Source organism: Lissotriton vulgaris, chromosome 10 (genome assembly GCF_964263255.1).
Source record: "Lissotriton vulgaris chromosome 10, aLisVul1.2, whole genome shotgun sequence".
NCBI classification, from domain to species: domain Eukaryota; kingdom Metazoa; phylum Chordata; class Amphibia; order Caudata; family Salamandridae; genus Lissotriton; species Lissotriton vulgaris.
The window spans coordinates 434,811-462,185 of record NC_141698.1 but is presented as its reverse complement, the minus strand read 5'-3'; the positions used below and the strand labels follow the sequence as shown (position 1 = coordinate 462,185).

Genomic DNA, 27,375 nt, shown 5'->3' with positions numbered 1-27,375 from the left:
GGCGGGGCAGAGGCAACACTGGGGTGCGGCATGGGGGTGGAAGCAACAAGGTGGGAGCAGGGGAAGAAACACGGAAGGCGGGGAGGAGGCAACACGGGTGCAGCATGGGGGTGGAGCAACAAGGTGGGAGCAGGGGAAGAAACACAGAAGGCGGGCGGAGGCAACACGGGTGCAGCATGGGGGTGGAGCAACAAGGTAGGAGCAGGGGAAGAAACACAGAAGGCGGGGCAGAGGCAACACTGGGGTGCAGAATGGGGGTGGGAGCAGGGGGAAGAAATAGAAGGCTGGGCGGAGGCAACACTGGGGTGCAGCATGGGGGTGGGAGCAGGGGGAAGAAACAGAAGGCGGGCGGAGGCAACACTGGGGTGCAGCATGGGGGTGGGATCAGGGGGAAGAAACAGAAGGCGGGCGGAGGCAACACTGGGGTGCAGCATGGCGTGGAAGCAACAAGGTGGGAGCAGGTGGGAGAAAAGCAAAAGGGTGAGAGAGCGCAATATGGAGCTGGCAGTGAAAAACACCTAAGCGAGAAAGGAAAGCGGTGGAGGAGAGAGAACGACACAAGAAAGCTGCTGGAGAGACATGCACGCTTGGAAAGTGCTTAAACAAGAAATAACACTTGGAAAGCAAGCAGTGGAAGGACACAAGTAATGTGTTCATGTTCCAGGGCAGGGACAAACACAAGAAGAACGAAAGCTCACACAAGGTGACAAAAAGAAGCAAGCATGAGTGACACAGCGAAACACTGGTGAGCAATACACGTGATCTACGCCCTCTCGAGACCTAAAAGTTTTTATACTGGCTTCTAGCACATTTGTGGAAATGCTTTTCTTGTTCTGCTCTTTACTCAAGAGATGTGTGCAGACCATAGATTTAAATCTAATAAAACAATTCAGTTGGTTATGTTAGTGTGACATATTGGTTACCATCATAAAATAATAGAGCAGTAGGTTAATGCACTTACTGCAGAGATATGTGCGTAACCTATTTATCATAGGTGCCTATTCTACTAACCTAGCTCCCTCCTAGCAATGCACGGACAGCGAGGCACCGTCTCTGGCTTCATTAAAACTGCAAGATTATCACATTTTGAGAAATTATGTCAATTTTAACAATCTATGCTTAGGAAATCAAATCAAATATGTGAAAGATACGGTAATTCAGAATCTGGAGCAGATGATGCATGTTTGTTATCTGTAGGTGAAAGGTTTACAAAGTAGTTGTACAATATTTTGTTCTTCAGCCACTACACCTTTGACCTCGACCCCCCATGGCACTCAGAATTCTTATTGGTGCTATTTAGAGATTACGTACGTCAAACAGAGGGGGTGGCTTATAATAATAATAAGATAGAGATGTGTCCAGTGTAAAGTATTTTGAGGTAAATATATTTAGTGATTAAAATATGTATGGAGGAAGCCGAACAGCCGCTCTCATTTTGAGTCTGGCTTTCCCCCTGTTTCTTGGCCTCCAGTCGCCTTTGTTTACTCCCCAGTTGAGCACTGATCAATACTAGTTTAGAGGTTATACCCGAAATGTGCTCACCCCCCTTTCAAGGGTTGCACTTCATCCTTGCCAGGATATGAGAGACGGATGGTTGGTGGGAGTCGTTCAGTCGAGAAGCGCGCGCGCACGCGTTCTCCAGGAAATAGCCTGAGCGCTTACATCCGCAGAAACTCTCCAGGAAATAGCCTGAGCGCTTACATCCGCAGAGACTCTCCAGGAAATAGCCTGAGCGCTTACATCCGCAGAGACCATTCATGTATGCTTAAATTTGGAGGGAATAATCTAAGTCTTTGTTACTTTCAATTAATTTTTTAAATAGCTAAAGGCTGTTAATTCCCAAATTCTAAAGATAGCCTCGAAAGTACCAATTAATTCATAAATTCATTATGGGGGCAGACACCCCTCCCTTACCTTAAACTTACTCATTATATTTTTTTCCTTTTTGCCCCCCTTCCAAGTATTTACGTTTTTATGATTATTTACAGAATGCGCACACCCACAACACCACTTTACTTAACCTAACTTCATTTTCTCTCACCCTCGAATACTTCCATACTTCTAGGTTTGTATACTTATCTTCCTTTGTTGCCGTATTCGGTAGCCCGTAGTACTTACCAGTATCCTACCAGAATGCTTTCATCCAATGTTTTTCAGGTTGGACTTAAAAACCCTGAGAATTTTGCACCATGAGGAATTAAAATAGAGTTAATGGCTCTTGGCTCTCTTTACCCACACCGCCCAAGAGGAGTTATAGACACTCTTATAATATTTAATGGGTGCCCTATAACCAAAGCCTTTGATTTTGTTGTCATGTCTTTTGTATGGTGTGGGATTTATGTTACCTGTGTGTTGTTGAAAAGTGTCCTTTATAAGGACCAAGTGACAGCAGTAGGAATGGTGCTGCCCCACCCATGGGCTTGTTGGTGGAGAAGTGAGAGTCAGAATGTGGGTGACATTGTCTCTTACTCGATGATACCAGGGTATTGTCCACTGTCATGAAGATGGGCTGACAGACATATCTGCGGTTTCAAGCGAACAATGTAAACTGTATGGATCACATTCAAATGCTCCAAAGATTTCTAAAGAGTATTCTAATCAAATGGTCAGACATGTAATAGAAAAAATGCATAACAAATACTGTGGAATACTGTGGTGTGGGTGATTGCACTGCGCCCTGCCTCTGCGCCACGCTCCATGCTGCCTTGTTGATTATTTGCACCTCTGGGCTGTGCACAACGATCACAGCTCACAGTAGTTTGGAAGATCCAACCCACATGTTTGCTAAGTCATGCGACACCATCTGAAAAAGGTCAAAGCTGCTTACCCCATTCACAACTATTTCAATATCTCATGAGAAGTCTGAGTACCTGATCCTGCGGACGCACTGCCGTATCGCTCACAAGGAGGCATGGTTTGATGCTGCCCTTCGGGTTCAAGCTTCTGACAATTCCCAGTGTAGGTCTCCTCCTGGGAGATAGGAATGATTTCATTCTTCACAACCACAAAATACTGTTTTTCCATTCGCGGTCTCTGCGGTCGCGTGGAGGCTGCTGCAGGGAACGAATGTCCCCCAAGGACGTTGGTTGGTGGATTTCTGATTGGTTCAACCGCACTCGTTGTATTAGCAGTGGCTTTTCTTTGGTACTTTAAAATTCCAACTCCTGGTGACGAGTGTTCTCTCCTCTCTCTGCCATCAGCGGGCGGATAATTCACAGTCCGGTTTCTCTGGGAGTCTCCAAACTGTGGTATAATCTCAGGTGTTGAACCCAGGAAGCTTGGTTTGGAGGTTTCAGGGAACTCCTCTCTCTTTGAGTCACAATCAGCCATAAAACCAAAAGGTGCAGGGTGTGTTACCTCAGGGTTTCTAGCTGCCACCCATTGTTCAGCTTTGGGTAAAACCTCAGAGTTCACCTCAACAACTTGTGATGCACAACTGTCCACTCTCTGGCTCACTTCCACGTTTATGAGGATTTGAGCAGAAGGCTCCGCCCATTCCTCAAATCCTGCAGTGTCTGGTGTCGGGATCTCAAATCCTGAAACACAAAAGTGAAAAGCTTAGAGGTCACATTCAGTTGCTTCTGTGATCTTCAACAGTATGAATGACACACAACTGACCCCCTATAAGGTGTGCAACAAAGGTATGTGTTCATTGTGGTGCACGCCTCTTAGCGGCCTAATACGTCAACAGGGACAACTCCTTCTTGATGTATTCCTGATATCTTTCTCCAGGTTTTTAAAGGGGCTTCCCTTGCTTCAGAGCAAGAACACTGAGGGCAGATTTACTAGCTTTTCATGCACCGCAGTAGCAGCAAATACTGCGATGCGTGCGAAGGAGAAAACAGGAGAGCCTCATATTTACAGAAATGTCACTCCTCCCCTCTCCCTAGCGCCGGCGCTGAACTCAGCTACCTTGCGCCACAGATACACCTATGCACCATACTACTAGGGTGTCTACATGAGTCTAGCATAGGTTTTGTCCTGAAGGGAACCCTTCCAGTACCACGCTTAGATTAGACCACCTTGAAACCTTTTCCCACTTTATATGTTTGCTATACAGTGCAGCACACATGCAAAGTCGGAAAAGGAAGAAGAAATGAAAGCATTTCTCCTTCATAGCACCGATTTGAAATGGGCGCTATTTTCTCATGCAAAACCCTGTCTGCCTTTTTAAGTGAATATGGTTTGGCATCAGACACCTCGGGTAATTGCCTGGGAATGCTCATGCACCACCCATGGTACGCCCCCTTGGCACTTTCATGTGCTAAACAACTTAAGCGCTGGAACATAGGGGCCACATTTACAAGAAAAGGCGCAGTGGTGCATTCAATTTAGCTGCGTCGAGCTGCGGCTCTTTCAAAATGCAAGGATGTGCCACATTTGCAAGAATACGGGGCATACCTGTACTCACTCCTGTGCCGCCGCTAAAACAGCAGACTAGCGCCAACGCAGGCACCCTTGCACCATGGCGCAAGGCGGCTACGTTCCTAGGATGTCTGTGTTTGTGCAGGAAGGGAACCTTCCTGCACAAAAACAATAATTAATGGCGTGTTGATTCTTCTGTGTGCTGCAGAACGCAGCACACGTAGAAAGAGCAAACAACCTGAAGAAATACAAGTATTTCTCCTGGGTGTGTCACTTTAACGCCTCCCCTTGAAAGGCGTTAGTTTCTGGCGCTGCCTCAGATTTATAGATCCTTGTAAGCCTGGAGCAGCGTCAAAAGGCCATGGGTGATGCCGGGAACGCGCACAGCAACACCCACTGCACGCCCCTTTGCCCTAGAAAACTACGTTGAAGAGAACCATATTTACAAGGCTGTGTAAAGCTATGCAAAGTGGCTTAATGCGGCCTTGTAAGTATGAGCTAGTGAAGATTGCCACCGGAGTGGAAAAAAAGTGACATTTCGGTGACGCTAGGGGCTTGTAAATATGTCCCTAAATGTGCTTATTCTTTTAATAAAATCATCCCCTGGCGCAAATTACAATTGCAAACTGATTCTCCTGGGTTCAATTGTTGGACTAATGAGTATTTCTGACAACTGAACTTACAAAGAGATAATTACAATTGACCTCAATTTCTTCTTGGAAACGATTATCAAAAATTCATATCTGCTGCTGTTTTATTTAGAATTTTCAGTTGATCGGTTACCTTCCCCATTTTCCTGTTGAATATACATATTTTGCAATGTAATAAAACAAACTCCCAAGCTGATCACATTGACACCATTTTAAATGATCATTTTAATTCCCACTAGGAGTCCCATTTTTAGAAAAAGGTTCTAATGCTTTAACATTTCTGAATTAAGTTCATACAAAACAATGAGCTCCTGCGTTTTCTTCTTTGCTACACGTGAAATTTGGGGTATATTTACAAGGAGATAGCGCCACCAGGACGTCACCTTTAGCGACGTTCTGGTGGCCCCATATTTACAAAGCGGAGAATAGCCACTTTGAGTGGCTTAACCTGCCTTGTAAATATGGACCCACTAAGTGCATCACTTTTTTTTTTTTTTTTTTGAAAATCTGTTTATTAGCATAGTATGTGAAGCAGTTACATACATTTTCAAGTTCAGTATATCAAAGTAAAAACATGCATATGTCTGCTCAAAACAAATATATTGCATTGTCATTTTGATTTTACATTTTGTGGCGATCGGAACTGTCGCAATCAAACAAACCCCGGTCATTTCAATCCCTCCCACCACCCTCGAACAACCCGCCCGACACTCTCTTTGCAGTCATCTAATTGAGTGAATTGAATGAACATTTATCTGGGTCACCCTTAGTATTATAACATGTAGCCTCTTCTATCAGTACACTTAGACGGTATAAGGCAACAAGCCAGTGATTGGGCGCTCCCCAACCTATAATCACGCATCCCAGCCGGCATCAGTGTATGAGATTCTGGCTCAGGACATTTTCATTCCACATTCGGTGCGTCACTGTTATCCCCTTCCTCCCCATCGTCTCCCGTTTCAAACTCCCCCAAAGTGACAAACCAGTCCAGTGAGATCGGCTTTTTCCGTAGGCCTCTGTATTCTTCGCGCTGCAGTGCTTCTCCCTCAGCCCTACCCCAGCGCACTACCTCTGCCTTCCATAATTCAGGGTAGGGTGGCTTAGGTGACTTCCACCTCATCGTGATGGCTCGCTTTGCTAATAATAGGGCCAGGTCTGCAAAGCGCGACACCACTGTCCTGCTGCGCTGGGAGGGCCCCAGCCCCAACAACGTGCCTTCTAGTGTAAGAGATCGGGATAGAGCCATTGCGCTTTCAAGCGATGCATGGACCGTGGTCCAGTAGTATCCTAACTTGGGGCATTGCCACATCATGTGTATCAGTGATGCGTCTTCAGCGTCGCAGCGGGGGCAATTGCTTTTCGCATCAGGAAACATCATATGTATGCGGTGCGGGGTCGGGTAGGCTCTATGTAGCAGCATTAGTTGAATGAATTTGAACTTGGGGTTCCTGGCTACCTTTCTGGGAAATTGCAGTATTCGGTCCCATTCTTTGTCTCTCAGGGGTCTACCAATATCCTCCTCCCATGTCTCCCTGAGAAGCGAGAGAGTGAATGCTCTCCCTTCTCTGATGCCAGCAGTAAGCCATCTCGTCAGGTGTGCACCCGATCCCATGAGATAATGCATCCTAGTGAGGGGGTTTGTGTCGGGTTCCTGGCCCTCAGGTGACCATTTATGTGTGATATAATTGCGAAGACCGGCGTGCAGGAGGAATGAGCCCCCAGGTATGCCTTGTGTGGTTCTGAAGTCTTCAAAGGACAACAAGTGGCCGTCTGCAAACAGGTCGCCCACTTGCGATACTCCTGCGTCATGCCATGCGGTTAGTGAGGTCGTCGTGAGAGCTCCTGCGCCCAACGGAATGCCCAGGAGCGGGATAGTGGGGGCATAAGTTGACTTAGGTGAAGTGTATTTCAGAGCCTTCCTCCAATAAAGGATCGCCAGTCTAAGAAGTGGTGGGGCATCTCTCGGCATATCCGAGTTGGGCAGGAGTAGTGTGTGCAGTCTCCCCCTGCCGTGATCCTCTTCCGACATACCGATCTCCTGGAGATTGCGACCAGCCACCCAGAAAGCCAGCCATTGAAGCTGACACGCATAGTTGTAAGCTCTAAAGTCCGGCAGGCCCATACCACCGGCGTCAGAGGGGAGTTGTAACTTAGACAAACTTATACGTCTGCGGCCATGCCCCCATACGAGCTCCGTAAGGAGAGTGTCAAGGGTTTTAAATGTCGCCGCTGGGATCAGGTACGGTAAGTTGGTGAAATGGTAGAGAAGACGGGGAAGCATCACCATCTTCGATATCGCTACTCTGCCGGGTATGGAAAGTGGAAGTGTCAACCAGAATTGTATTTGTGACTTCAACGCTCTGATGGCCCTCCCAAGGTTTCCGTCAATCATCATGTCAGACTCTCTATAGATTTGCATCCCCAGGTATCTAAAGGTGGTTTCCGCCATCTGGAATGCGTGAGGGGCGAAGGGTAAGGGAGTAGTCAGACCTGTGGCCGCAAATGTGAAGCCATAGGACTTGGATTCGCTTATGGTCAGACCCGAGATCGACCTAAAGTCCTCAAAGACCTGGGAAACAGAGCTCAGGTCTCCCCTCAAGTCTCGGAGATACAATATAATATCGTCTGCGTAAGCAGACACAATATGTGCCGTCCCGTGTCTACGTATGCCATAGCGGGGAGCCATCGACCGAAGCCGACAGAGTATAGGCTCAAGGGCAAGGACAAAAAGGAGGGGGGATAGTGGGCAGCCCTGCCTGGTGCCCCTCGCTATGGCTATAGGAGCCGATATAAGTCCAGAGGTGCGCACTCTAGCCGTGGGGACGGTATACAGCAATCTGACCCAGTTAAGAAATTCAGATGGTATCCCAAATTTGGACAGGGTGGCGAACATAAAGTCCCACCTAAGGGAGTCAAACGCTTGTTTCAAGTCCAGAGATATGCAGCCCTCGGAGTGCACGTCCCTTCCGTCTCCGAGCATTAGTTGTGCTAAGCGCCTAAGGTTCATGGCCGTGTTACGACCCGGGATAAAACCACATTGATCTGGGTGGATCAGTTGCGGTACGTATTGCACGAGCCTCGCTGCCAGTACCTTGCTCAATATCTTGGAGTCAGTATTGAGAAGGGAGAGTGGCCTATAATCTGCCATTTGTAGCCCCTCCTTGGCAGGCTTTAATAGTGATGTGATCAATGCCTGCATTGATGACTGTGGAAGGGACGACGTCCGTAGGGCCTCACTATAAATAGTGTGCAACCGCGGTGCCAGTAGGTCTATGAATGTCGCATAAAAGTCGGCCGGTAGGCCATCCGTACCAGGGGTTTTGCCCTTTGGGAGAGCTCTGATCGCCTGCCTAATTTCAGCTATCGTAATGGTGCGCTTTAGATCTTTGGTACTAAGTGCATCACTTTACGTGAACATAGCGTGCAATGGGTGCTGCTGTGGCCGTTTCACCGCAACACCCATTGCATTTTGGCGCTGCGCCCAATTTACAAGGATGAGTGAATCTGAGGCAGCGCCAACAATGAAGGCGCCCCTTCCGGCACATGAACAATCATTAAATGATGACGATTTCCTACTTCTACGTGCGCTAGAACGCAGCACACAGCGAAGTTACAAATCGCCATCATTGTTTGTTTATGTGCAGGAAGGTCTCCTGCGACCCAGGCAACGCAAGCACCCTTGCAGTACGGTGCAAGGGTGCCTCCGTTGGTGCTAGGCAGCTATTTTAGCAGCAGTGCAGGGGTAACCTCAGAGGTGCGCTATATTATTGTAAACGTGGCACATCCCTGTGATTTGGAAATGGCAGAGAATGGCGCTGCCAAATTTGGCGCAGTTCTGTGCTACGCCATTTCTTTGTAATTGTGCCCCTGTGTTTCTTTGTTAATAAATATGTCTGACCACTTTGTTTCCTCAATAAACTATAACATCAAATTCTCCTACTTGTAGACCCAGTCCTTTATTGTGGAAAAATAAAGAAATGTGCCTCTGTCTTCTCTTTTAAATAAATATATTGGTTAGTCTAACAAATGTCAGGAATGAGAACCGTCGGACATCATGAGCCCATCTCGCTTGTCGAGTCGCTGAATAACAAACATATCATACAGAAATAGGGTGGATAATCTTTGCAAAGATTTTGAGTTTAGGTAACTTGGAGGAAAAACTTCACGAAAAAGGGAAAAAGTTACGAGCAATGCCAAGCATTTGTTTTGTGCCTACTTTTTTCTTAGGGCGTCCAGCTTACTTTTATTGCAATATTTCACAGATCTGTTTTGGGGTTAAAAAAAAACCGGCATTGGACGTCCGACTGGTTTGTGTGCCTCCAAAACAATGGGGCATATTTACAATGAAATGGCGCAGCACGGAGCTGCAAGCCATTTTGCTGCGCCGAGCTGCGTTATTTCAAAAACACAGGGATGAGCCCTATTAACAGGAACACGATGCACCACTGTGCTCTCCCCTGTGCCGGCACTAAAACAGAAGCTTTGTGCCACAGCAGGCAGCCTTGCACCATGGTGCAAGGGCCCTGTGTTGCAGAGATGATTGTGTTTGTGCAGGAAGGGGTACCCCTTCGATGCTCATGATGGAACTGTTCCGTCATGAGTCCATTAGCCCAATAGAACATTCAGAACAGCGCACGAATTTGCGCCGCCCTGATGAGGTTAATGGTGTCTTGATCCTTCTATGTGCGCTGCTCTTTAACGCCTCCCCCCCTGGAAAGGTGTTCGTTTTTGGAGCTGCCTCAGATTTACCAAACCTTGTAAATCCGCGGCCATGTGTGTTGCTTTGGTTGGCCTTGTAACACCGGAACGTAAAAAAAGTGACACTCCAGTGGCGCTAGGCGCTTGTAAATATGCCCCTGAACTCGTTTACAAACATTTGGCGTAAAATTTCTATGGTTTTATTTATGTAAAATCTGAACCTAACTATTACGTCCCAGTAACCTTTGGTTTTATCAATGAATTTTATGGTATTTTAATTCTATTACCTAACTATAGCGCCTAGATGCTCCATTGGAGTGATTGCTGCGCGATATAAATACAAATTTACATTACATAACGTCCTTGTAACTTTTTTTCTGTTCATTTCTAGGTGTTTTTTAACGTAAAGTAATATTTAATTACCATACATTAATACAACCACCGCAGGGTTAGTCGCAGAGCATGATCTGGCCTGTGGCCAACCCCTGCATGCTACCAACCTCACACTGCGCACGGTCTTTGGCTGTGTGCAGTGTGGGGTCGGCAATAAAGCCTGGCCTGTGGCCAACAACCCGCATGCAACCAACCCCATGCTGCACACAGCCTTTGGCAGTGCGCAGTTGGGAGTTGGTCACAAGGCCTGGTCTGTGGCCAGGCCCTGTGCCCAACCCCCCCAAAGGCAGTCAACCTGCGGGCCCCTGGGTCTGTAAATGGCTGTGATTGGGTGTGTCACTAGCTATATGAGTGTGTACATGTGTGTGTGTGAGAGTGCCGGTGTTGGTCTGTGAGTAGATGTATGAGTGGTACACTGGGTTTGTAAGTGTGTGAGTGAGTGGCTATATGAGGGTGTAAATAAATGTGGGAGTGTTTTCTGGATCACTGGGTGTGTGAGTAGTTGTATGGATTTTTGAGTGGGTATGTGAGGGAGTGTGATTTTCTGTGTGGGTGTGTGATTAGTTCTCAGAGCAGATGTATAAGTGACTGTGTGGGTGTGTGAGTAGGAATGTGAGTGGCTGTACAGATGTGTGACTGGGTGCATGAATGTCTGTATGGGTGTGTGAGTAGTTTTCTGGGTCTCTGAATAGGAGAGTGAGTGGCTGTATGGGTATGTGAGTGAGTGTGTAAGCAGTCATGAGAGTGTGATGGGTTCATGGGTGGTTGTAAGTGGCTCTGTCGGTCTGAGTGGTGTGTGAGTGGCTATATGTGTGGGTGTGTGAGAGGTTTTGCTGTATGGGTGTGTGAGTGGCTGTGTGGGTCTATGAGTGGGTGTGTAAGTGGCTGTATGAGTGTGTAAAAGTGGTTCTCTGGGTCTGAGTGGATATGTAAGTGACTGTATGGGTGCGTGAGAGGGTGTGTGAGTGGCTGCATGTCTGTGAGTGGGTGTGTAAGCAGTCATGAGTGTATGGTGGGTGTATGAGTGGGTGTGAGCCGTTCTGTTGGTCTTTGATTGGTGTGTGAGTGGCTGTATGGGTTTTTAGGAGCGGTTATGTGAGTGGTTTTGCTGTACAGGTTTGTGATTGGCTCTGTAAGTGGCTGTGTGGGTCTGTGAGTGGGTGTTTAAGTGGCTGTAAGGGTGTGTAATTGGGTGTGTGAGTACCTGTGTGGGCGTGTGAGCGGTTCTCTGGGTGGATGTGCAAGTGACTGTATGGTTGAGGGAGTGGGTATGTCAGTGGATATATGGATGTGTGAGTGGTTGTGTGGATGTGTGAGAGAGTGTGGTTGGTTCTGTGAGTTGGTGTATGTGGTTTTTTAATTGGGGTCTGGATCCACTGCAGATTCACACAGGGGGCACACTTAGCGCCACAGTGGATCAGCAGATCCTTGCACACGCAAAAACAATGTTTTCACAATTTCTTCCCATGAGTGGTCCCTCACAGACCTCTCTATTAGTCCCATGGGGGTCAGGGTACCTCTATCTGTCCCCTTATATCCGATTTGTAGGAAGCTGAACTTCTTTGAAGATGTCCTCCCACTTTTCCCCCTCATTTGAACTGCTAGATGCTGGTTTTTCAACTCTGACAGTGCACTGAAGCCTGCTAACCACGCTCCAATGCTAGTGTTCTTTCCCTAAAACAAACACCTGTTCAATGGAAGCCCGAATGGCAAAAACTTCAGCACCCTGGTAAATGATACCTGGGCATGGGTACTAAACAAGGTGCCTATGTGCTGCAGCATACATTATGCCACCCAAAGATACCCCCACAAAACCGACATGCAGACTGCCACTGCACAATGTGTGAAAAGGTGCAAGCCCTTCTGAAAACATGAGATTGCACACACCCTGTGTGCAATGCCCACACACTGCATATATTATATTGTATTGTAATTGCATTTATATAGCGCTTACTACCCCTGACGAGGTGTCAAAGCTCTTTTACAACAAGTAGCACGCTACTCTGAAGCCCATGAAGGATTAGTGGTGAATTAGTATAGTTTTCAATTCAATTCAATTCAATTAATTTATATAGCGCGCTACATACCCAGAGGGTCTCAAGGCGCTTGGGGAAGGGTGGGGAATTACTTGTCGAATATCCAGGTTTTAAGTTGCTTTCTGAATGCTAGGTGGTTTTGAGTGAGGCGAATGGGAAGTGAGTTCCAGGTTTTAGCCGCCAGGTAGGAGAAGGATCTTCCTCCCATGGTGGTTTTGTTGATGCGAGGTACAGCAGCCAGGGCTTGGTTGGAGGAGCGTAGCTGGCGGGAGGGGGTGTAGAAGGAAAGTCGTGTGTTGAGGCATTCGGGTCCAAGTTCGTAAAGTGCTTTGTGTGCGTGGGTTAGGAGGCAGAATGTTATCCTCTTATTGACGGGGAGCCAGTGGAGGTTTTTCAGGTGACCAGAAATGTGGTCATTACGTGGGATGTCTAGTATGAGTCTGGCTGAAGCGTTCTGGATGCGTTGGAGTTTTTTCTGAAGTTTTGCGGTGGTACCGGCGTATAGGGTGTTTCCGTAGTCTAGTCGGCTTGCAACCAGTGCGTGGGTGACCGTTTTTCTGGTTTCGGTGGGGATCCAGCGAAATGTTTTTTTGAGCATGCGAAGAATGTTGAAGCAAGAAGATGAAACGGCGTTGACTTGTCTGGTCATCGAGAGTGAGGAGTCCAGAATGACGCCCAGGTTCCGTGCGTGGTCCGTCGGGATGGGTGCTTTTCCAAGGGACTCTGGCCACCAAGAGTCGTCCCAGGCAGAGGGGGAGGTGCCTAAGATAAGGACTTCTGTTTTGTCGGAATTCAGTTTCAGACGGCTGTGCTTCATCCACTCGGCTACTTCTTTCATTCCTTCATGCAGGTTGGTTTTGGCGGTGTTAGGGTCTTTGGTGAGTGAGAGGATCAGTTGAGTGTCATCAGCGTAGGAGATGATGTTGAGGTTGTGTTGGCGTGCGATGGCCGCGAGGGGGCTCATGTATACATTGAAGAGGGTGGGACTGAGTGAGGATCCTTGTGGCACGCCGCAAATGACTTCAGTGGCCTCTGACTTGAATGGTGGGAGGCGGACTCTCTGGGTTCTTCCGGCAAGGAACGAGGTGATCCATTCCAGTGCTTTTCCTTGGATTCCGATGTTTCTGAGGCGTTGTAACAGGGTGCTATGACAGACTGTGTCGAAGGCTGCGGAGAGGTCGAGGAGGATGAGGGCGACTGTGTCTCCATTGTCCAGTAGAGTTTGAATGTCGTCTGTTGCTGCGATGAGTGCGGTCTCAGTGCTGTGTTTGGCTCGGAAGCCGGACTGTGAGAAGTCGAGGGATTTGTTGGTTTCGAGGAAGGCAGCGAGCTGGTTGTTGACAGCTTTCTCGATGACTTTGGCCGGGAATGGAAGGAGCGAGATGGGGCGGTAGTTTTTTAGTTCGGTGGGGTCCGCTGTGGGTTTTTTCAGAAGGGCGCTGAGTTCGGCGTGTTTCCAGCTTTCCGGGAAGGTGGCGGAGTTGAGGGAGCAGTTGATGACGTCTCGGAGGTGTGGTGCTATGATGGAATCTGCTTTGTTGAAGATGTGGTGAGGGCATGGGTCTGTGGGGGATCCTGAGTGGATGGAGTTCATCAGGCGGATGGTGTCCTCAGTGGAGATTGGGTTCCAGCCATTAAGGCTGTTCAAGGGGGGTGAAGGTACGGCGGAAGCTTGGGTGGGTTGGTCTCCGGGTTGGTTGTCGAAGCTGTTGTGGATGTCTGCGATTTTGTCGTGGAAGAACAAAGCTAGGGAGTCGCAAAGGGCTTGAGAGGGAGTGATGTCGTTGGAGTTGGCAGTGGGGTTGGTAAACTCTTTGACAATGTTGAATAATTCCTTGCTGTTGTGTGCGTTGTTGTCAAGTCGGTCTTTAAAAGCGGCTTTCTTGGCAGTCCGGATCAGGTGGTGGTGTATGCGGGTGGCGTTTTTGAAGGCGTCCCTGGTGCTGGTGTTTGGGTCTTTTTTCCAGGCCTTCTCAAGGGAGTGACAGAGTTTCTTGGATTTCTTAAGATCATCGTTGAACCAGGGGGCGTTTTTGTTGCCTAGTTTGATTTGACGTTTTTTCAGGGGTGCTAGGTTGTCGGCGCTGTTGGTTAGCCATTGAGTGAGGTTAATGGCTGCTTGGTTGGGGTTCGAAGAGTGGGCAGGGGGGTTTTGAAGAAGCGATGAGAAGATCTGGTCGATGGTGATTTTGTTCCAGTTTCTTCGCAGAGTAGGTTGAGGGTGGTTGTGAGTTGTGGTCTTTTTGTAGATAAAGTGAACGCAGCTGTGGTCCGTCCAATGGAGAACTGTGGTGTGACTGAAGGAGATATGTTTGCTGAAGGTGAAGATAGGGTCGAGTGTGTGACCTGCATTGTGGGTGGGGGTATTAACAAGTTGTTTGAGTCCGAGGTTGGCGAGATTGTCCAGAAGGGTGGTGGTGTTGCTGTCGATGCTCTTTTCCAGGTGAAAATTGAGGTCTCCCAATAGAATGTAGTCCTCGGAGGGGAGGGCGTGTGGGGTGATAAAGTCAGTGATGTCTTCACAGAATTGTGCACGGGGTCCTGGTGGTCTGTAGAGGAGGGTGCCTCTGAGTGTGGTCTTGGGGTCGGTGTGGATCTGGAAGTGAAGGTGTTCGGCGCTTGCAAGGTTGACGTCTGAGCTGGTTGAGATGCGGATGGAATTCTTATGGACGATAGCGATGCCTCCTGCTGTTTGCTTGTTGCGGTCTTTTTGGATGATCTTGTAGCCTTCCGGGATGGCAATGGTGATGTCTGGGGCTGAGGAGGCGTTCATCCATGTTTCTGTTAGGAAGGCGACGTCCGGAGAGATGGTGTCTAGTAGATTCCAGAGGTCGATGGCGTGTCTGTGGACCGAGCGGGTGTTGAGCAGGATGCATTTTAGGTGGTTGGTGTCAGATCTCTGTTTGGTGTTCGTGGATGGGGAGTTGGTTTTGGTGCCGTCAAACTTGCAGGAGTTGCATGTGAAGGGTCCATGGGTGTGTCCAGGTGCGGCTTGGGCGCAGTTGGGGAGTCGGCTGGGGTTAAGGGCTAAGAGGGTGGAAGCGGCGTATGTAATGCGGGTGGAGTGGATGGTACGGGGGGCTGGGGGTCTGGCGCTGGGCGCGGGCTTGGCACGGACGGGCGTAGACGGGCTTACCTTTGGCGCACCTTCGGCGCGGCCGTAGCGCGTGGACGCTGCGCGTTGGTGCATCTGCCTTAAATGGAGAGTGGAGGGGGTGGAGCGTGGGAGGGGCAGCTGGGAGGCGGGAGCTGGGAGGAGACACGGGCTCACAGAAGGTAAACAAACACTCCACAAAATGGCAGCCCGGTACCAGAAACGAAACTGGGGCACAGCCGGAGTGCGAGATAAGGTACACAAATAATTAAAAGACTGTGCAGGCGCTTTTTACCTTCCCCGCAATGCAAGGCCAATGTACATAAATTATGTAGGCAATCAAACTATATCAGGCGCGAAAAACGCTCTTATAGGGCAAGCAGGCAGCAGGCATAAAATTAATGACAACGATACCAAGCGCTGCGTGCACTTCGAGGCGCTCAATCAGGGTAATCAGGCAGCAGGGAGCAAAGCGTCTGTTAGGAGGCACAGCGCGATGGGAGCGACCACTGTGGAGAGGGGTAATTTGAGTGGTGTATATTTTTTTTAATTCACCCCTACAGCAGACTTTAAGAGACCTCAGGCAGGGTGCTTTATAATACATGTGAGGACATGTCTGGACGAAAAAGATTTGCCACTGTGATGGCTAGATCCAGTTCTAGAGCATTGCAAGTGATCAGGCAGCCATGTTAAAGGTGTGGACTGGGCTGTGGTCAATAAGAGGTACCCAGCTACATAATGACTGCACTGAAAATAACGGTGTTGGGTATCAAACACCTCATCTTAATAACTCTATACTGATGCCAGTATCAGATTTATTGTGACAAGGCACCTTAGAGGAGCCTCCTGAAGCCTGCTAGTCCTCTAGTGTGCTGGTTGACTGGTATCATTCACCTTGCCACCACAGACGAGTTTCTGACCCCTGTAGGCGAGAGCCCGCGCTCTCAGGGGTCAGACACAATGCTTGCTCCGGAGGAAGCTGTTCAACCCTCCTCCAGCAGGATGCCTTGTGAAATTGGCATTTCAAGGGCAGAGGCTTCAAAGCCTCTGTCACCTTGCATATTTGACCAGGACTTCCCCCCGGGCCTGGAGAATGCCCCCTTCTGCCTTGAGGCCCATTTGGCAGCAGAGCAAGCGGGAAATTAGACTGTGTATTTTGAACAACCTGCAGTTTAGAGAAGAGCGATTCACTGGCCGCTAACAGCAAGGCGATCCCATAATCAAGACAACTCAGTAAAAGGGCTTGAATAAGAGTTCTCCTTGACCCAAGTGGGAGCCACTGAAAAGCTTTTTTTAAACAAGCGAATAGTGCAGAAGCAGGCACCACAGATTGACATAACCTGTTCTCTCATAGAAAGGTTCTCCTCAACCAAAGCACCAAGATTTGTAACCGCCCTCCAGTGGCAAGGGTCTGAACCTAGCTCAGAAGGCCACCAATTATCCGAGCAGTAGGCCTGCGCTTTATCAAACAACAGAATATCGGTCTCGTCTCCATTTAGCTGTAAACAGTTCAGAGTCATCAAAGCGGAGCTTTTTCTCATGCAGCTAATAAACCGGTTTTAAACATCTTCCGCACCCAAAAGAGATGGTTAATTGGCTGTCATCTGCATAGGGAATTATTTCAAAGCAAAAGGACTTGATTATCTGGGCAAGGGGTGCCACACAGATGTTAAAAAGAGTGGGGCTCAAAGAAGAGCCTTGGGGGACCCCCTTGTCCAGGAGCATGGTCCGAGATCTGAAAGTGTTGTGTGAGACCATCTGGGTCCTGTTTTCCAAAAAGACTCTGAGCCGATCTAGGGCCTTCCCATGGATGTCTGTCTCAGAGTCGATGAACCAGGATGGAATTAAAGATGGGGCCAAAAGGGGCCGACAGGTCGAGTAAGAGCAGCATAGCGGGCACACCGGATCTGGTGATGGTCTGATGGTATCAACTGCCAGCACCAATGCAGTTCCGTGCTGTGAAAAGCTCTAAAGAGTGGCATAGTGTGGCGCACAGTAAAGTGTTGTAGAGTGGTGCAAAGTAGAGTATAGTGCTGTAGCGTGCAATGGCGTAGAGTGAAGTGCTGCAGAGTGCAGTGGCATAGAATGCAGTAGTGCAGAGTAGACTGGCATAGAGTTCAGTGTTGTAGAGTGCAGTGTTGCAGCGTAGTCTTTTGTAGAGTGCAGTGGCATACAGTAGAGTGGTACTGAGTAGAGTAGCGTGGAGTACAGTAACAGAGTGCAGTGGCACGAGTAGGGTGCAGTGGCATAGAGTGGCATGGTGTAGAGTAGAGTGGACTGGTGTAAAGGGCATTGGCGTACAGAGTGGTATAGAGTGCAATGACGTAGAATTCAGAAAGGTACAAAGGAGCGTCATAGAATGCAGTTACGTAGATTAGAGTAGTGATTGCATAGTAGAGTTCAGTGGCGTAGTGTGCAGAGTGGAGTGGTGCAGAGTACAGTGGCATAGAGTGCAGTGGCATAGTGTGCAGTGGTGCAGAGTAGAGTGCCAGAGAGTGTCGTTGCATAGAGTGCAGAGGCATAGAGTAGAATACTGCGCAGTGCAGTGGCAGAGAGTGTAGTGATGCAGAATAGAGTGGCGTAGAGTGCAGTGTTGTAGAGTGCATTAGTATAGAATGCAGTTGTGTAGAGTGCAGTGTTGAAGAGTAGAGTGTCGTAGAGTGGCTTAGAGTGCATTGATAGAGTGCATTGGTGTAGAGTGACATAGAGAGCAGTAGCGTAGAGTGCAGTGGCATTAAGTGCAGTGGCATAAAGTGCAGTGACGAGTGCAGTGGTTTAGAGTACAGTGGCATAGAGCGGCATGGCACAGAGTGGAGTAGAGTGACAGAATGCAGTGGCGACGAGTGCAGTGGCATAGAGTAGATTGTTTCATATTAGAGTGGAGTGGTACAAAGTAGAGTGCAGTGGAGTGGTTTAGAGTAAAGTGGTGTACAATGTAGTGGCATAGAGTGCAGTGGTGCAGAGTAGATTAGAGTGGAGTACAGTTGGTTGGCGTAGAGTTGAGTGGTACAGGGTAGAGTGCATTGGCGCATAGTGTACTGGCATAGAGTGCAGTGGCATAGAGTGGAGTGTAGTAGAGTGCAGCGGCGCAGAGTGCAGTGGCGTGGAGTGGTGTAAAGTGGAGTGGTGCAGAGTACAGTGCAGTAGCATGGAGTGGTGCAGAGTAGTGTGGCGTGGCATAGTGTGGACAATGCATGGTGTGGTAGCACACTGACATTACAAACAACACATTTCAATTGAAATAATCATTACATTTGCACAGACATAGTTTTACTAATAAACATTTACAGTTTATAAATACTTGCACAGTGCTAGAAAAAAAAAACACCCATTTCCTAACCTCAGTATCCAGCAAGATTGTAACATAAATACTCTCACTTCGTGTCTCGAAAGAGCCTGATATTTGACCTCTGTCTTTGAATTCACCGCAAATGTGACGAGATAAGAACATGATTTACAGAAAGGAGCACTCGTGGAAGAATACAAAGAGAGTTAGTGTGAAATGGCTTTACTCCTTGGGAGGGACAAACTGAAGCTGAACAGCCTAAAACAAATAAAGCCAGCAAACAGAAAGCCAGAATATTTTAGTTACAAACCACAAAGCCAACGGTAAGCAATGGATGGAATACATTCCCAGGGAAGATTTCTGAATGTCCCCAAGATGTCTTTATCAAACCAGTCTGCTGCGGTGTCTGGTAGGCTTCAACCTGATAATCACTGGGTTGTTCAGAACAGGCACATGACCAGCATCAGAGACAGACAGATTATGAAAGATACAGACAAGAAATTAAACTATCAAAACATAGAGTAGAAAGTAAACAACATGCAGATTAGAAGAGCTTTTTCACAACTGTTTCTCCTTGCTCGTGTACTGCATTTTACACTCCATATAAATTTGTACTATCTCTGATGAAGCCGAAAGGCTATTGGACGGAAACGTATGGATGACGCGTAAAGACTCCACAACCCTTACCTCCTCCTCTTGCTAATAAAATGATGGCTGTCAATATTATCCTGAAGTGTTCAAAAGTTCACACATACTGCATAGTTTCTGGGTATCTATTAGCTCTTATTATCCAGCCAAAAGGTATGCATATTACAGAACTTTGATAAATGAAAAGCGGTGTTAGTCCGACCAACATATACATTTGTGACTTTGTGGTCTTGGGTTGGGTGGTCAGCGTACAGACATTTTATTGACTATAAACAAGTTATGCCTTCCGTTCATCCTCCTAAAGCCACCACCTACCTTTGGACGTGCTCGCTGGCTCCTGGGCAGTCATCTCAGTGCTAGAATCCACATCTTCTGCTCTGAAGCCTCCTTCTGTGAAGTATTCTTCAAGCAGCCTCACAACCATGTCAAGTGACGACACAGGGTAATGGCTCAACCACTCCCTAGCCTTCTCCGGCAGGGTCTGGATGAGCTGCTCAATGACGATCAGCTCCACAATCTGCTCAGGATTCCGCACCTCTGGCTTCAGCCACTTCCTGCCCAAGCCTTGCAGCTGAGTGGCCACTGCCCGCGGTCGTGCTCCAGATGTCAAAGTCATACTGCGGAACCTCCTGCGGCAACTTTCCTCAGCACACACGAAGGCCTCTGGGTCTTCCTCTGGGTCCATCTTGACTAGCCCAATGTCTCGTCTTTGGGCCAGTAACCTCTCTGCAGATGGTGCATGGCCTGTCTGAATGGTTAACCTCTCTGCAGACGGTGCATGGCATGTCTGCATGGTTAGCTGTGCGTGTCCTGAATTCCGCTTCGTGTGCATGTACAGCACTCTTGACTGTTTGTACTCCACATGCACCAATGCAGCTCCTCATCCCCCTCTTCCCAGTGGAGTCACACATCAGCTACTCACGCCTCTGTGGCCAGGTGATAACATACTTTACCAGTTCCACACAATGTACATTCCCTGTCACGCCAGTGACATAAACACTCATTATATTTTTACAAAGCTTCGGCTCGATGGCTCATGACATGGAGCACCTAAAAGAACAAAAGACGAGCGTTAAAATTCACACAAGTGATTCAAATATCACACATTCTCACAGCTTGTTATTGACTGTGATATTAGCACCGACGTGCTACAGTGCAAAATTATGTCACATTTATTTCCCGCATATATTAAGGTCCAGCTTGATTTTGTCCCTTCCGAGACCCATCTACGGTATCCTTCCACCCTGCTCCTTTCTGTAAACAGACCTTTAAATCCTGTTCTTATCTTGTTCCATTTGCTGTGCATTCAAGGACAGAGGTCAACTGTCAAGCTCTGTCTTCAGAGGGAGCTAGGTGTTCACCTTTCCTTCTCTGTCTTCAAAGTGAGAGGATTTATGTGACAATCTTGCTGGCTACTGGGTATGTGCTGGATGGGAGGCTGTACTATGTTATTTTTTCTAGCACACAACAAAATGTAAATGTCTGTAAATTAACTGTGCCGATATTTAATAATTTGTTGTTAGTCCGGGGTAATAAAGTAGCACCAGTTAAAACCGTTGTTACCGATATTGTCCCATGTGCCATAGAATAAAATGGAAGGGTGAAAATTCCGATAAGTTGTTGGTTAAAATTGTGGCGGCCTGCTTGCCTGATCTGTGCTCTTGCTTGGACGAAAGCACAGATTTATGCAACATATTAACTAGTTTTATCAGGATTAATAACATAGTTGATAATACCCTGACCTCTACCAAGCTTACTAATGGTAAACTAAGGATAGGTTGGTTTGATTCTTTGTGCACCGAGTCTTTGCAGAAGCTCAAGAAGGCTCTATCTAGTAGGCCCAGAGATAGGTCAAGTATTATAACTCTTAGGGCTGCTTGTAAGGACCAACTAAAACGCCGGAAGTTGGAATTGCAGGAGGAAGCATGGGCCAATTTGTCTAAGGCCGTTGAATTATCGGACAGCAATCTATTCTGGGATACGGTCAATTGCCCTTTTCTTAAAGGTGACGAAACACCTATCCTCACTGCTCTTGTCAGTGAGGATTGTTGGGTCGCTCCCTTTGCTAGTATCTTTAACTCACAGAGGGCGGTAGACCCATCCCGGGTAGAGGCTGATTCATGGCCAATTCTCCCCGTAAGCATTACAGTTTCGGAGGTGGAACCTGCCATTAGAACTAGCAAAGGAGCGAAGGCCCCTGGCCCTGACGGGGTCCCCATAGACCTATATAAGGCAGATTCATCTTTGTGGGGTCCAGTCCTGACCAGGGTCTTTAAATGCAGCAGTCCTGGAGGGCACACCACCCACTTGGGGTGAATCTGTAATTATTCCGATATATAAAAAGGGGGATAGGTCGGATGCCAAAAATTACCGCCCTATCTCCCTTTTAGATTCTTCACTTAAAACTATGAACCGGGTACTGCTGGCCAGATTAGAAGAGTGGGTCGAGGGTAGTGGTATCCTTGCACGGTGCCAATTCGGATTTCGTAAGGGCCTGGGTACCGTGGAACAATGTATTAATTTAGACCTCCTCATTGGAAAGTATACCCGCGCTAAGAAGGGCTTGCTTTTTCTCTGCTTCGCTGACCTGAGCAGCGCGTTTGATCTCGTCGATCACGCGCTGCTGTGATCAACCTTATTAGATCAAGGTGCCCCAGTAGAGATTGTTTATTTCCTGGCTAGAGTGTACTCTAAACTTTCTGCACGCATTAGATATGGTCCCGGGGGGGAATGTACAGATTCTATCAGTGTTAAGTTAGGTATACCACAAGGCTGTGTCCTCGCGCCCCTCCTTTTCTCTCTTTTTATTAATTCAATAGACTCGGAGCTCAAGCAAGTTAATTCTGATGCCCCATTAGTTGATGGCCAGGCTGTTCCCATCTTACTTTATGCTGATGACTCCGTTCTACTATCCAGAACTCCTAGAGGCTTACAGAAATTGATTGATACATTTGCGGGTTTTATCAAGGAAAAAAAACTAAAAATCAATAACTCCAAAACTTTCATTATGCCATGTGGAAAGAAAATAAGGAAGCTCAAATCTTTCCATATAGAGGGACAAAAAATAGAAGTTGTAAATAAATTCTGTTATTTGGGCATAACCTTTAGTAGCAAAGGTCTGTGGTCTGAGGAGATATCTAATGTAAAAGCCAAGATGTCCAAAAGTGCCCATGGCGTATTTAAATTTGCAAACAAACTTGGCGACCGGCGCATATATGATATGCTTCACATTTATCGTTGTAGATGTGTCGCTATCGCGCTTTACGAATCTGGTATCTGGGGGCATTGCCGCCATAAAGATTTGAAAATAGAAGAAAACAGTTTCCTAAAAAGATTGTTATGCCTGCCTAAGTCTGCTTCCACAATAATAACTCACCAGGAAGTAGGTCTAGAGTTTTTATCAGATCTAATCTGTTTAAGACCACTGTTGGTATGGAGAGCAATATGGTATAAAACGGAAACTAGCTTCACGAGGAGTATCATTACTGAATGTCTCCACCTAGATAAATGCACACTGATCCCATGGATTGATTATGTTGTGACAACTGCAAGGGATTTTTTCAATCTCAATCTCCTGGGGGATCAAGAGAGTCTCTCTGATATTCCCATGAAAGAACCCAAGTGCTCTTATCTACATAAGAAAGCCCAAGTGCGTAGAGATACCACAATGTTGTTAACTATCCCTCAGTATTATTACTCCAATCGAGACTCATCTGGCATTTCAAAATACCTAAAGGTTATCACCAGACCATCCCATCGTTTTGTCCTTACAAGATTAAGACTTGGAATTGTCCACTACTTGGTGGCATTCCCTGTAATGCAAAATTATCCCTCTATACCATGTCCTTGTGATGGGGTCACCAAACAGAGTACTGTACATTTCTTATTGTTGTAAGACCTTTATAAACATCTTCGTGTTGTTTATTTAAAACTCTTATTCATAAAACGGACAGTTACTGCGGTTAACTTGGCTACGAGATTGTTATTCTCCTAAAATGACCCTGATATTTGTTTTTATACAGCTATGTTTATCTTGAAATCCATGGCCGCAAGGAAAAGCATGATATTTTAATTACTTGTTTTATTGTATTTTCGAGCTGCACCCAATTTGTAAATTGTACATTTTTTAGCTTTTAATCTTCTGTGTATGTTTATGTATACGCTTTTATGATTGTTTTTTTAATAATCGAATAAAGCTTTTGAAATGAAAAAATGAATAATTTATTAGAATTAGAGAAGCACAACTAGAGCACATTTTTTGGTAATTCTGAAGTGTGGTGAAAGAAATATTTTAATATGATAAAAAAAAAGAAAAACAATATGTGACGTAATGACATTTCCACTATTGTTTGTGTGCTGTAAACGTTTATCAGTGCACTGTATGTCTGTGCAGATGTAATAATGATCTGTTGTCTGTAATGTCAGTGCACTACCACACCATGAATACTCCACTCTACACCACTCCACTCTGCATCACTCCACACTACGCCACTCCACTCTACGCCTCTTTACTCTACTGAGCATCACTCTAGTTTATGCCAATGCACTCTACCCCACTCTGGTCTAGGCCGCTCCACTCTACTCTGCACCACTGCAGTCAATACCACTCCACTCCACTCTACGCCACAGCACTCTACTGAGTTCAATAAATGTGTTGCTTATTAAAAATATGACTTATTGATGTGCCACACTCTGCTTTCAGCATTAAGTTCTCTTTACCAGGGGTTTGTTTGTGGCTAAAGTACTGCATTGGAACAATCTATTTTTCATTACATTCTATCATTGCCTTTAGCCTGCAACAAAGAATTATAGGCCTAATGTACAAAGCCAGTTAGCAGTTGCAAACCCTGGGGATTGCAAAGTGAGGGTTTAAAATCACAAAATATTTTTGGTATGTATGAATTCCATTTTGCAAATCAGGAATCATTTCCAATTCACAAAATGGATTTACCAACCCCTACTGAATCTCAATTCATAGACGGAGTCAGAGGGGCGGCGTTCCTTCCCAATTGTGATTCCGTATTGTATGCAACAATAGTTTGGGGCTTCAGTTGTCGTTCAGCCATTGATGGGTTGCTACTACCTCAAAAGAGGTGGCGACTGATCCGCAATAGGGAAGGTCCTTCCGCTGCTGGGTGAACCCGTTTCTCGCTGCGGACCAGACATCTGCTGACACTAGTAGAAAAATAGAGGCCGTGTCTGACCGCTGGCACAGAACTAAAGCGTCTTCACAACTTGCAACCCTGTGTTGCTTGAGCAGTGGTATCTCACACTAGGGGGCCTTATAGGAGTACCACTCCATACAATCAACGGTACCAGTCCATACAATCGATCTCACATATAAGTACACAGATGGTATACTCAGAAGAACACAACAAAAGGGGGGGGGGGGAGGAAGCAGCACTAATGTGTTAAGACGAGCACCCCCTCTCACCTGAGGGTGACATGCTTCATCATTGGCCCCCTCTTCACACGGGGACCGCAAGATACCCAGTGCGGGCTTCAACTCCCCCGTAGGAGAAGAGCGGGAGGTGTTTTATGTCATCCAAACCAGGGTTTTGCGAGGGGCAGAGTGCAAAACCAAATTAATATATGTGTGAGTTAAAACTATCTCTTGGTGGGTGAGAATAATCTTCATTAATGCCTCCACTGGATAGATTAAAACCAAGCTAAGTGAAATAGGGATATGGATGTTCCCCTATATTAAGATCTGGTCAACATGTTTCTGCCTCTAAAGACCTAAAGGTTCGTGGCATTCATCAGGAACACGTTATATGTCACTCTGCTCGACAGGTGTTGATAATCATAAGTACCATACTTTCACAGGTGTGGGGTTTGCAAGTGGTACCGCCTTCTAATTAGGTCCACATGATGCATTTCGAGACCTCTATTCATGCATCACCTTCGTCAGTCCATACGTGGCAGGTAACAGGACTCTCTATCGTCTCCACCGCCGCAATACCGAAGAACAGAGTGACATATAGCACGTTGAAATGCAGAGTGTGCTCACCCTCTTCCTTGTGTTGAAATGCAGAGTGTGCTCACTCTCTTCCTTGTGTTGAAATGCGGAGATGCCTCTCCTTCCTCCTTGTGTTGAAATGCAGTGTACTCACCCTCTTCTTTGGGTTGAAATGCGGAGATGTGCTCACCCTCTTCTTTGGGTTGAAATGCGGAGATGTGCTCACCCTCTTCTTTGCGTTGAAATGCGGAGATGTACTCACCCTCTTCTTCCTTGTGTTGAAATGCAGAGTGTGCTCATCCTCTTCCTTGTGTTGAAATGCGGAGATGCCTCTCCCTCTTCTTTGGTTGGAAATGCAGTGATGTGCTCACCCTCTTCTTCCTTGTGTTGAAATGCAGTGTGCTCACCCTCTTCCTTGGGTTGAAATGCAGAGTGTGCTCACCCTCTTCCTTGTGTTGAAATGCGGAGATGCCTCTCCCTCCTCCTTGTGTTGAAATGCAGTTTGCTCACCCTCTTCTTTGGGTTGAAATGCGGAGATGTGCTCACCCACTTCTTTGGGTTGAAATGCAGAGTGTGCTCACCCTCTTCTTTGGGTTGAAATGCGGAGATGTGCTCACCCTCTTCTTCCTTGTGTTGAAATGCGGAGATGTGCTCACCCTCTTCCTTGTGTTAAAATGCAGAGTGTGCCCACCCTCTTCCTTGTGTTGACATGCGGAGATGCCTCTCCCTCTTCTTTGGGTTGAAATGCAGTGATGTACTCACCCTCTTCTTCCTTGTGTTGAAATGCAGAGTGTGCTCACCCTCTTCCTTGGGTTGAAATGCAGAGTGTGCTCACCCTCTTCCTTGTGTTTAAATGCAGAGTGTGCTCACCCTCTTCCTTGTGTTGAAATGCGGAGATGCCTCGCCCTCTTCTTTGGGTTGAAATGCAGTGATGTGCTCACCCTCTTCTTCCTTGTGTTGAAATGCAGAGTGTGCTCACCCTCTTCCTTGGGTTGAAATGCAGAGTGTGCTCACCCTCTTCCTTGTGTTGAAATGCGGAGATGCCTCTCCCTCTTCTTTGGGTTGAAATGCAGTGATGTGCTCACCCTCTTCCTTGGGTTGAAATGCAGAGTGTGCTCACCCTCTTCCTTGTGTTGAAATGCAGAGTGTGCTCACCCTCTTCCTTGTGTGAAATGCAGAGTGTGCTCACCCTCTTCCCTGTGTTGAAATGCAGTGTGCTCACCCTCTTCCTTGTGTTGAAATGCAGAGTGTGCTCACCCTCTTCCTTGTGTTGAAATGCAGAGTGTGCTCACCCTCTTCCTTGTGTTGAAATCCAGAGTGTGCTCACCCTCTTCCTTGTGTTGAAATGCAGTGTGTGCTCACCCTCTTTCTTGTGTTGAAATGCAGTGTGCTCACCCTCTTCCTTGTGTTGAAATGCGGAGATGTGCTCACCCTCTTCCTTGTGTTAAAATGCAGAGTGTGCCCACCCTCTTCCTTGTGTTGACATGCGGAGATGCCTCTCCCTCTTTTTTGGGTTGAAATGCAGTGATGTACTCACCCTCTTCTTCCTTGTGTTGAAATGCAGAGTGTGCTCACCCTCTTCCTTGTGTTGAAATCCAGAGTGTGCTCACCCTCTTCCCTGTGTTGAAATCCAGTGTGTGCTCACCCTCTTCCTTGTGTTGAAATGCAGTGTGCTCACCCTCTTCCTTGTGTTGAAATCCAGAGTGTGCTGAAATGCAGAGTGTGCTCACCCATTTCCTTGTGTTGAAATCCAGAGTGTGTTGAAATGCGGAGATGCCTCTCCCTCTTGCTGGGCGTCTCTCCTCCTCCTTTGCACTTACAGTAGTTTCCTCTCATGCAGTATGAACAGCTGAGCCTGTGGCACTTTGCGAGGTAAGTGGCAACCAATCATCGCGTGCAGCCGCCCACAGCAACCAATCACTGCTCGAGGTGCCGCCCACAGCAACAAATCATTGCTCGAGCTGCCGCCCATAGCAACCAATCACTGCTCGGAGAGGGGACATAAACAGCAGAAGAGGAGATCCGTTCCGGGTTAAAGGTGAGGTGAAGAGCAGCGGTGGAGGCCTCAGGCACAGGGCCCCGAGCATCACCCAGGGGGAGGGGCCGAGGCCGGAGCTGCCTCGGGGCACAGGGGCGGAGGCGGCCTAACGGCCAGAGCTGCCTCGGGGCGGAGGTGGCCTAACGGCCAGAGCTGCTTCTCGATCCACAGCACAGGGGCGGAGGTGGCCTAACGGCCAGAGCTGCCT

At 47.4% G+C, this 27,375-nt stretch overlaps 1 protein-coding gene across 3 annotated transcripts in view; it reads right to left on the bottom strand.

Annotated features, from left to right (window-relative positions):
• The window catches only part of LOC147684266 (uncharacterized), a 30,242-nt gene extending 3,251 nt beyond the window's left edge, over positions 1 to 26,991 (bottom strand). The window contains exons 1-4 of one of the 3 annotated variants that reach the window (XM_086940123.1): positions 26,860 to 26,985; positions 19,954 to 20,220; positions 19,486 to 19,914; positions 2,871 to 3,536 (exon numbers count right to left, since the gene is read on the bottom strand). In XM_086940123.1, the coding sequence (XP_086796249.1) occupies positions 2,871 to 3,536; positions 19,486 to 19,914; positions 19,954 to 20,002 (1,144 nt within the window). In that variant the 5' untranslated portion in view covers positions 20,003 to 20,220; positions 26,860 to 26,985. Of the gene's footprint in view, positions 1 to 2,870; positions 3,537 to 19,485; positions 20,221 to 26,859 lie in introns of those variants that run through there. The other 2 variants (XM_086940121.1, XM_086940122.1) reach the window with 2 other exon arrangements.
• Positions 26,992 to 27,375: the final 384 nt, after the last annotated feature.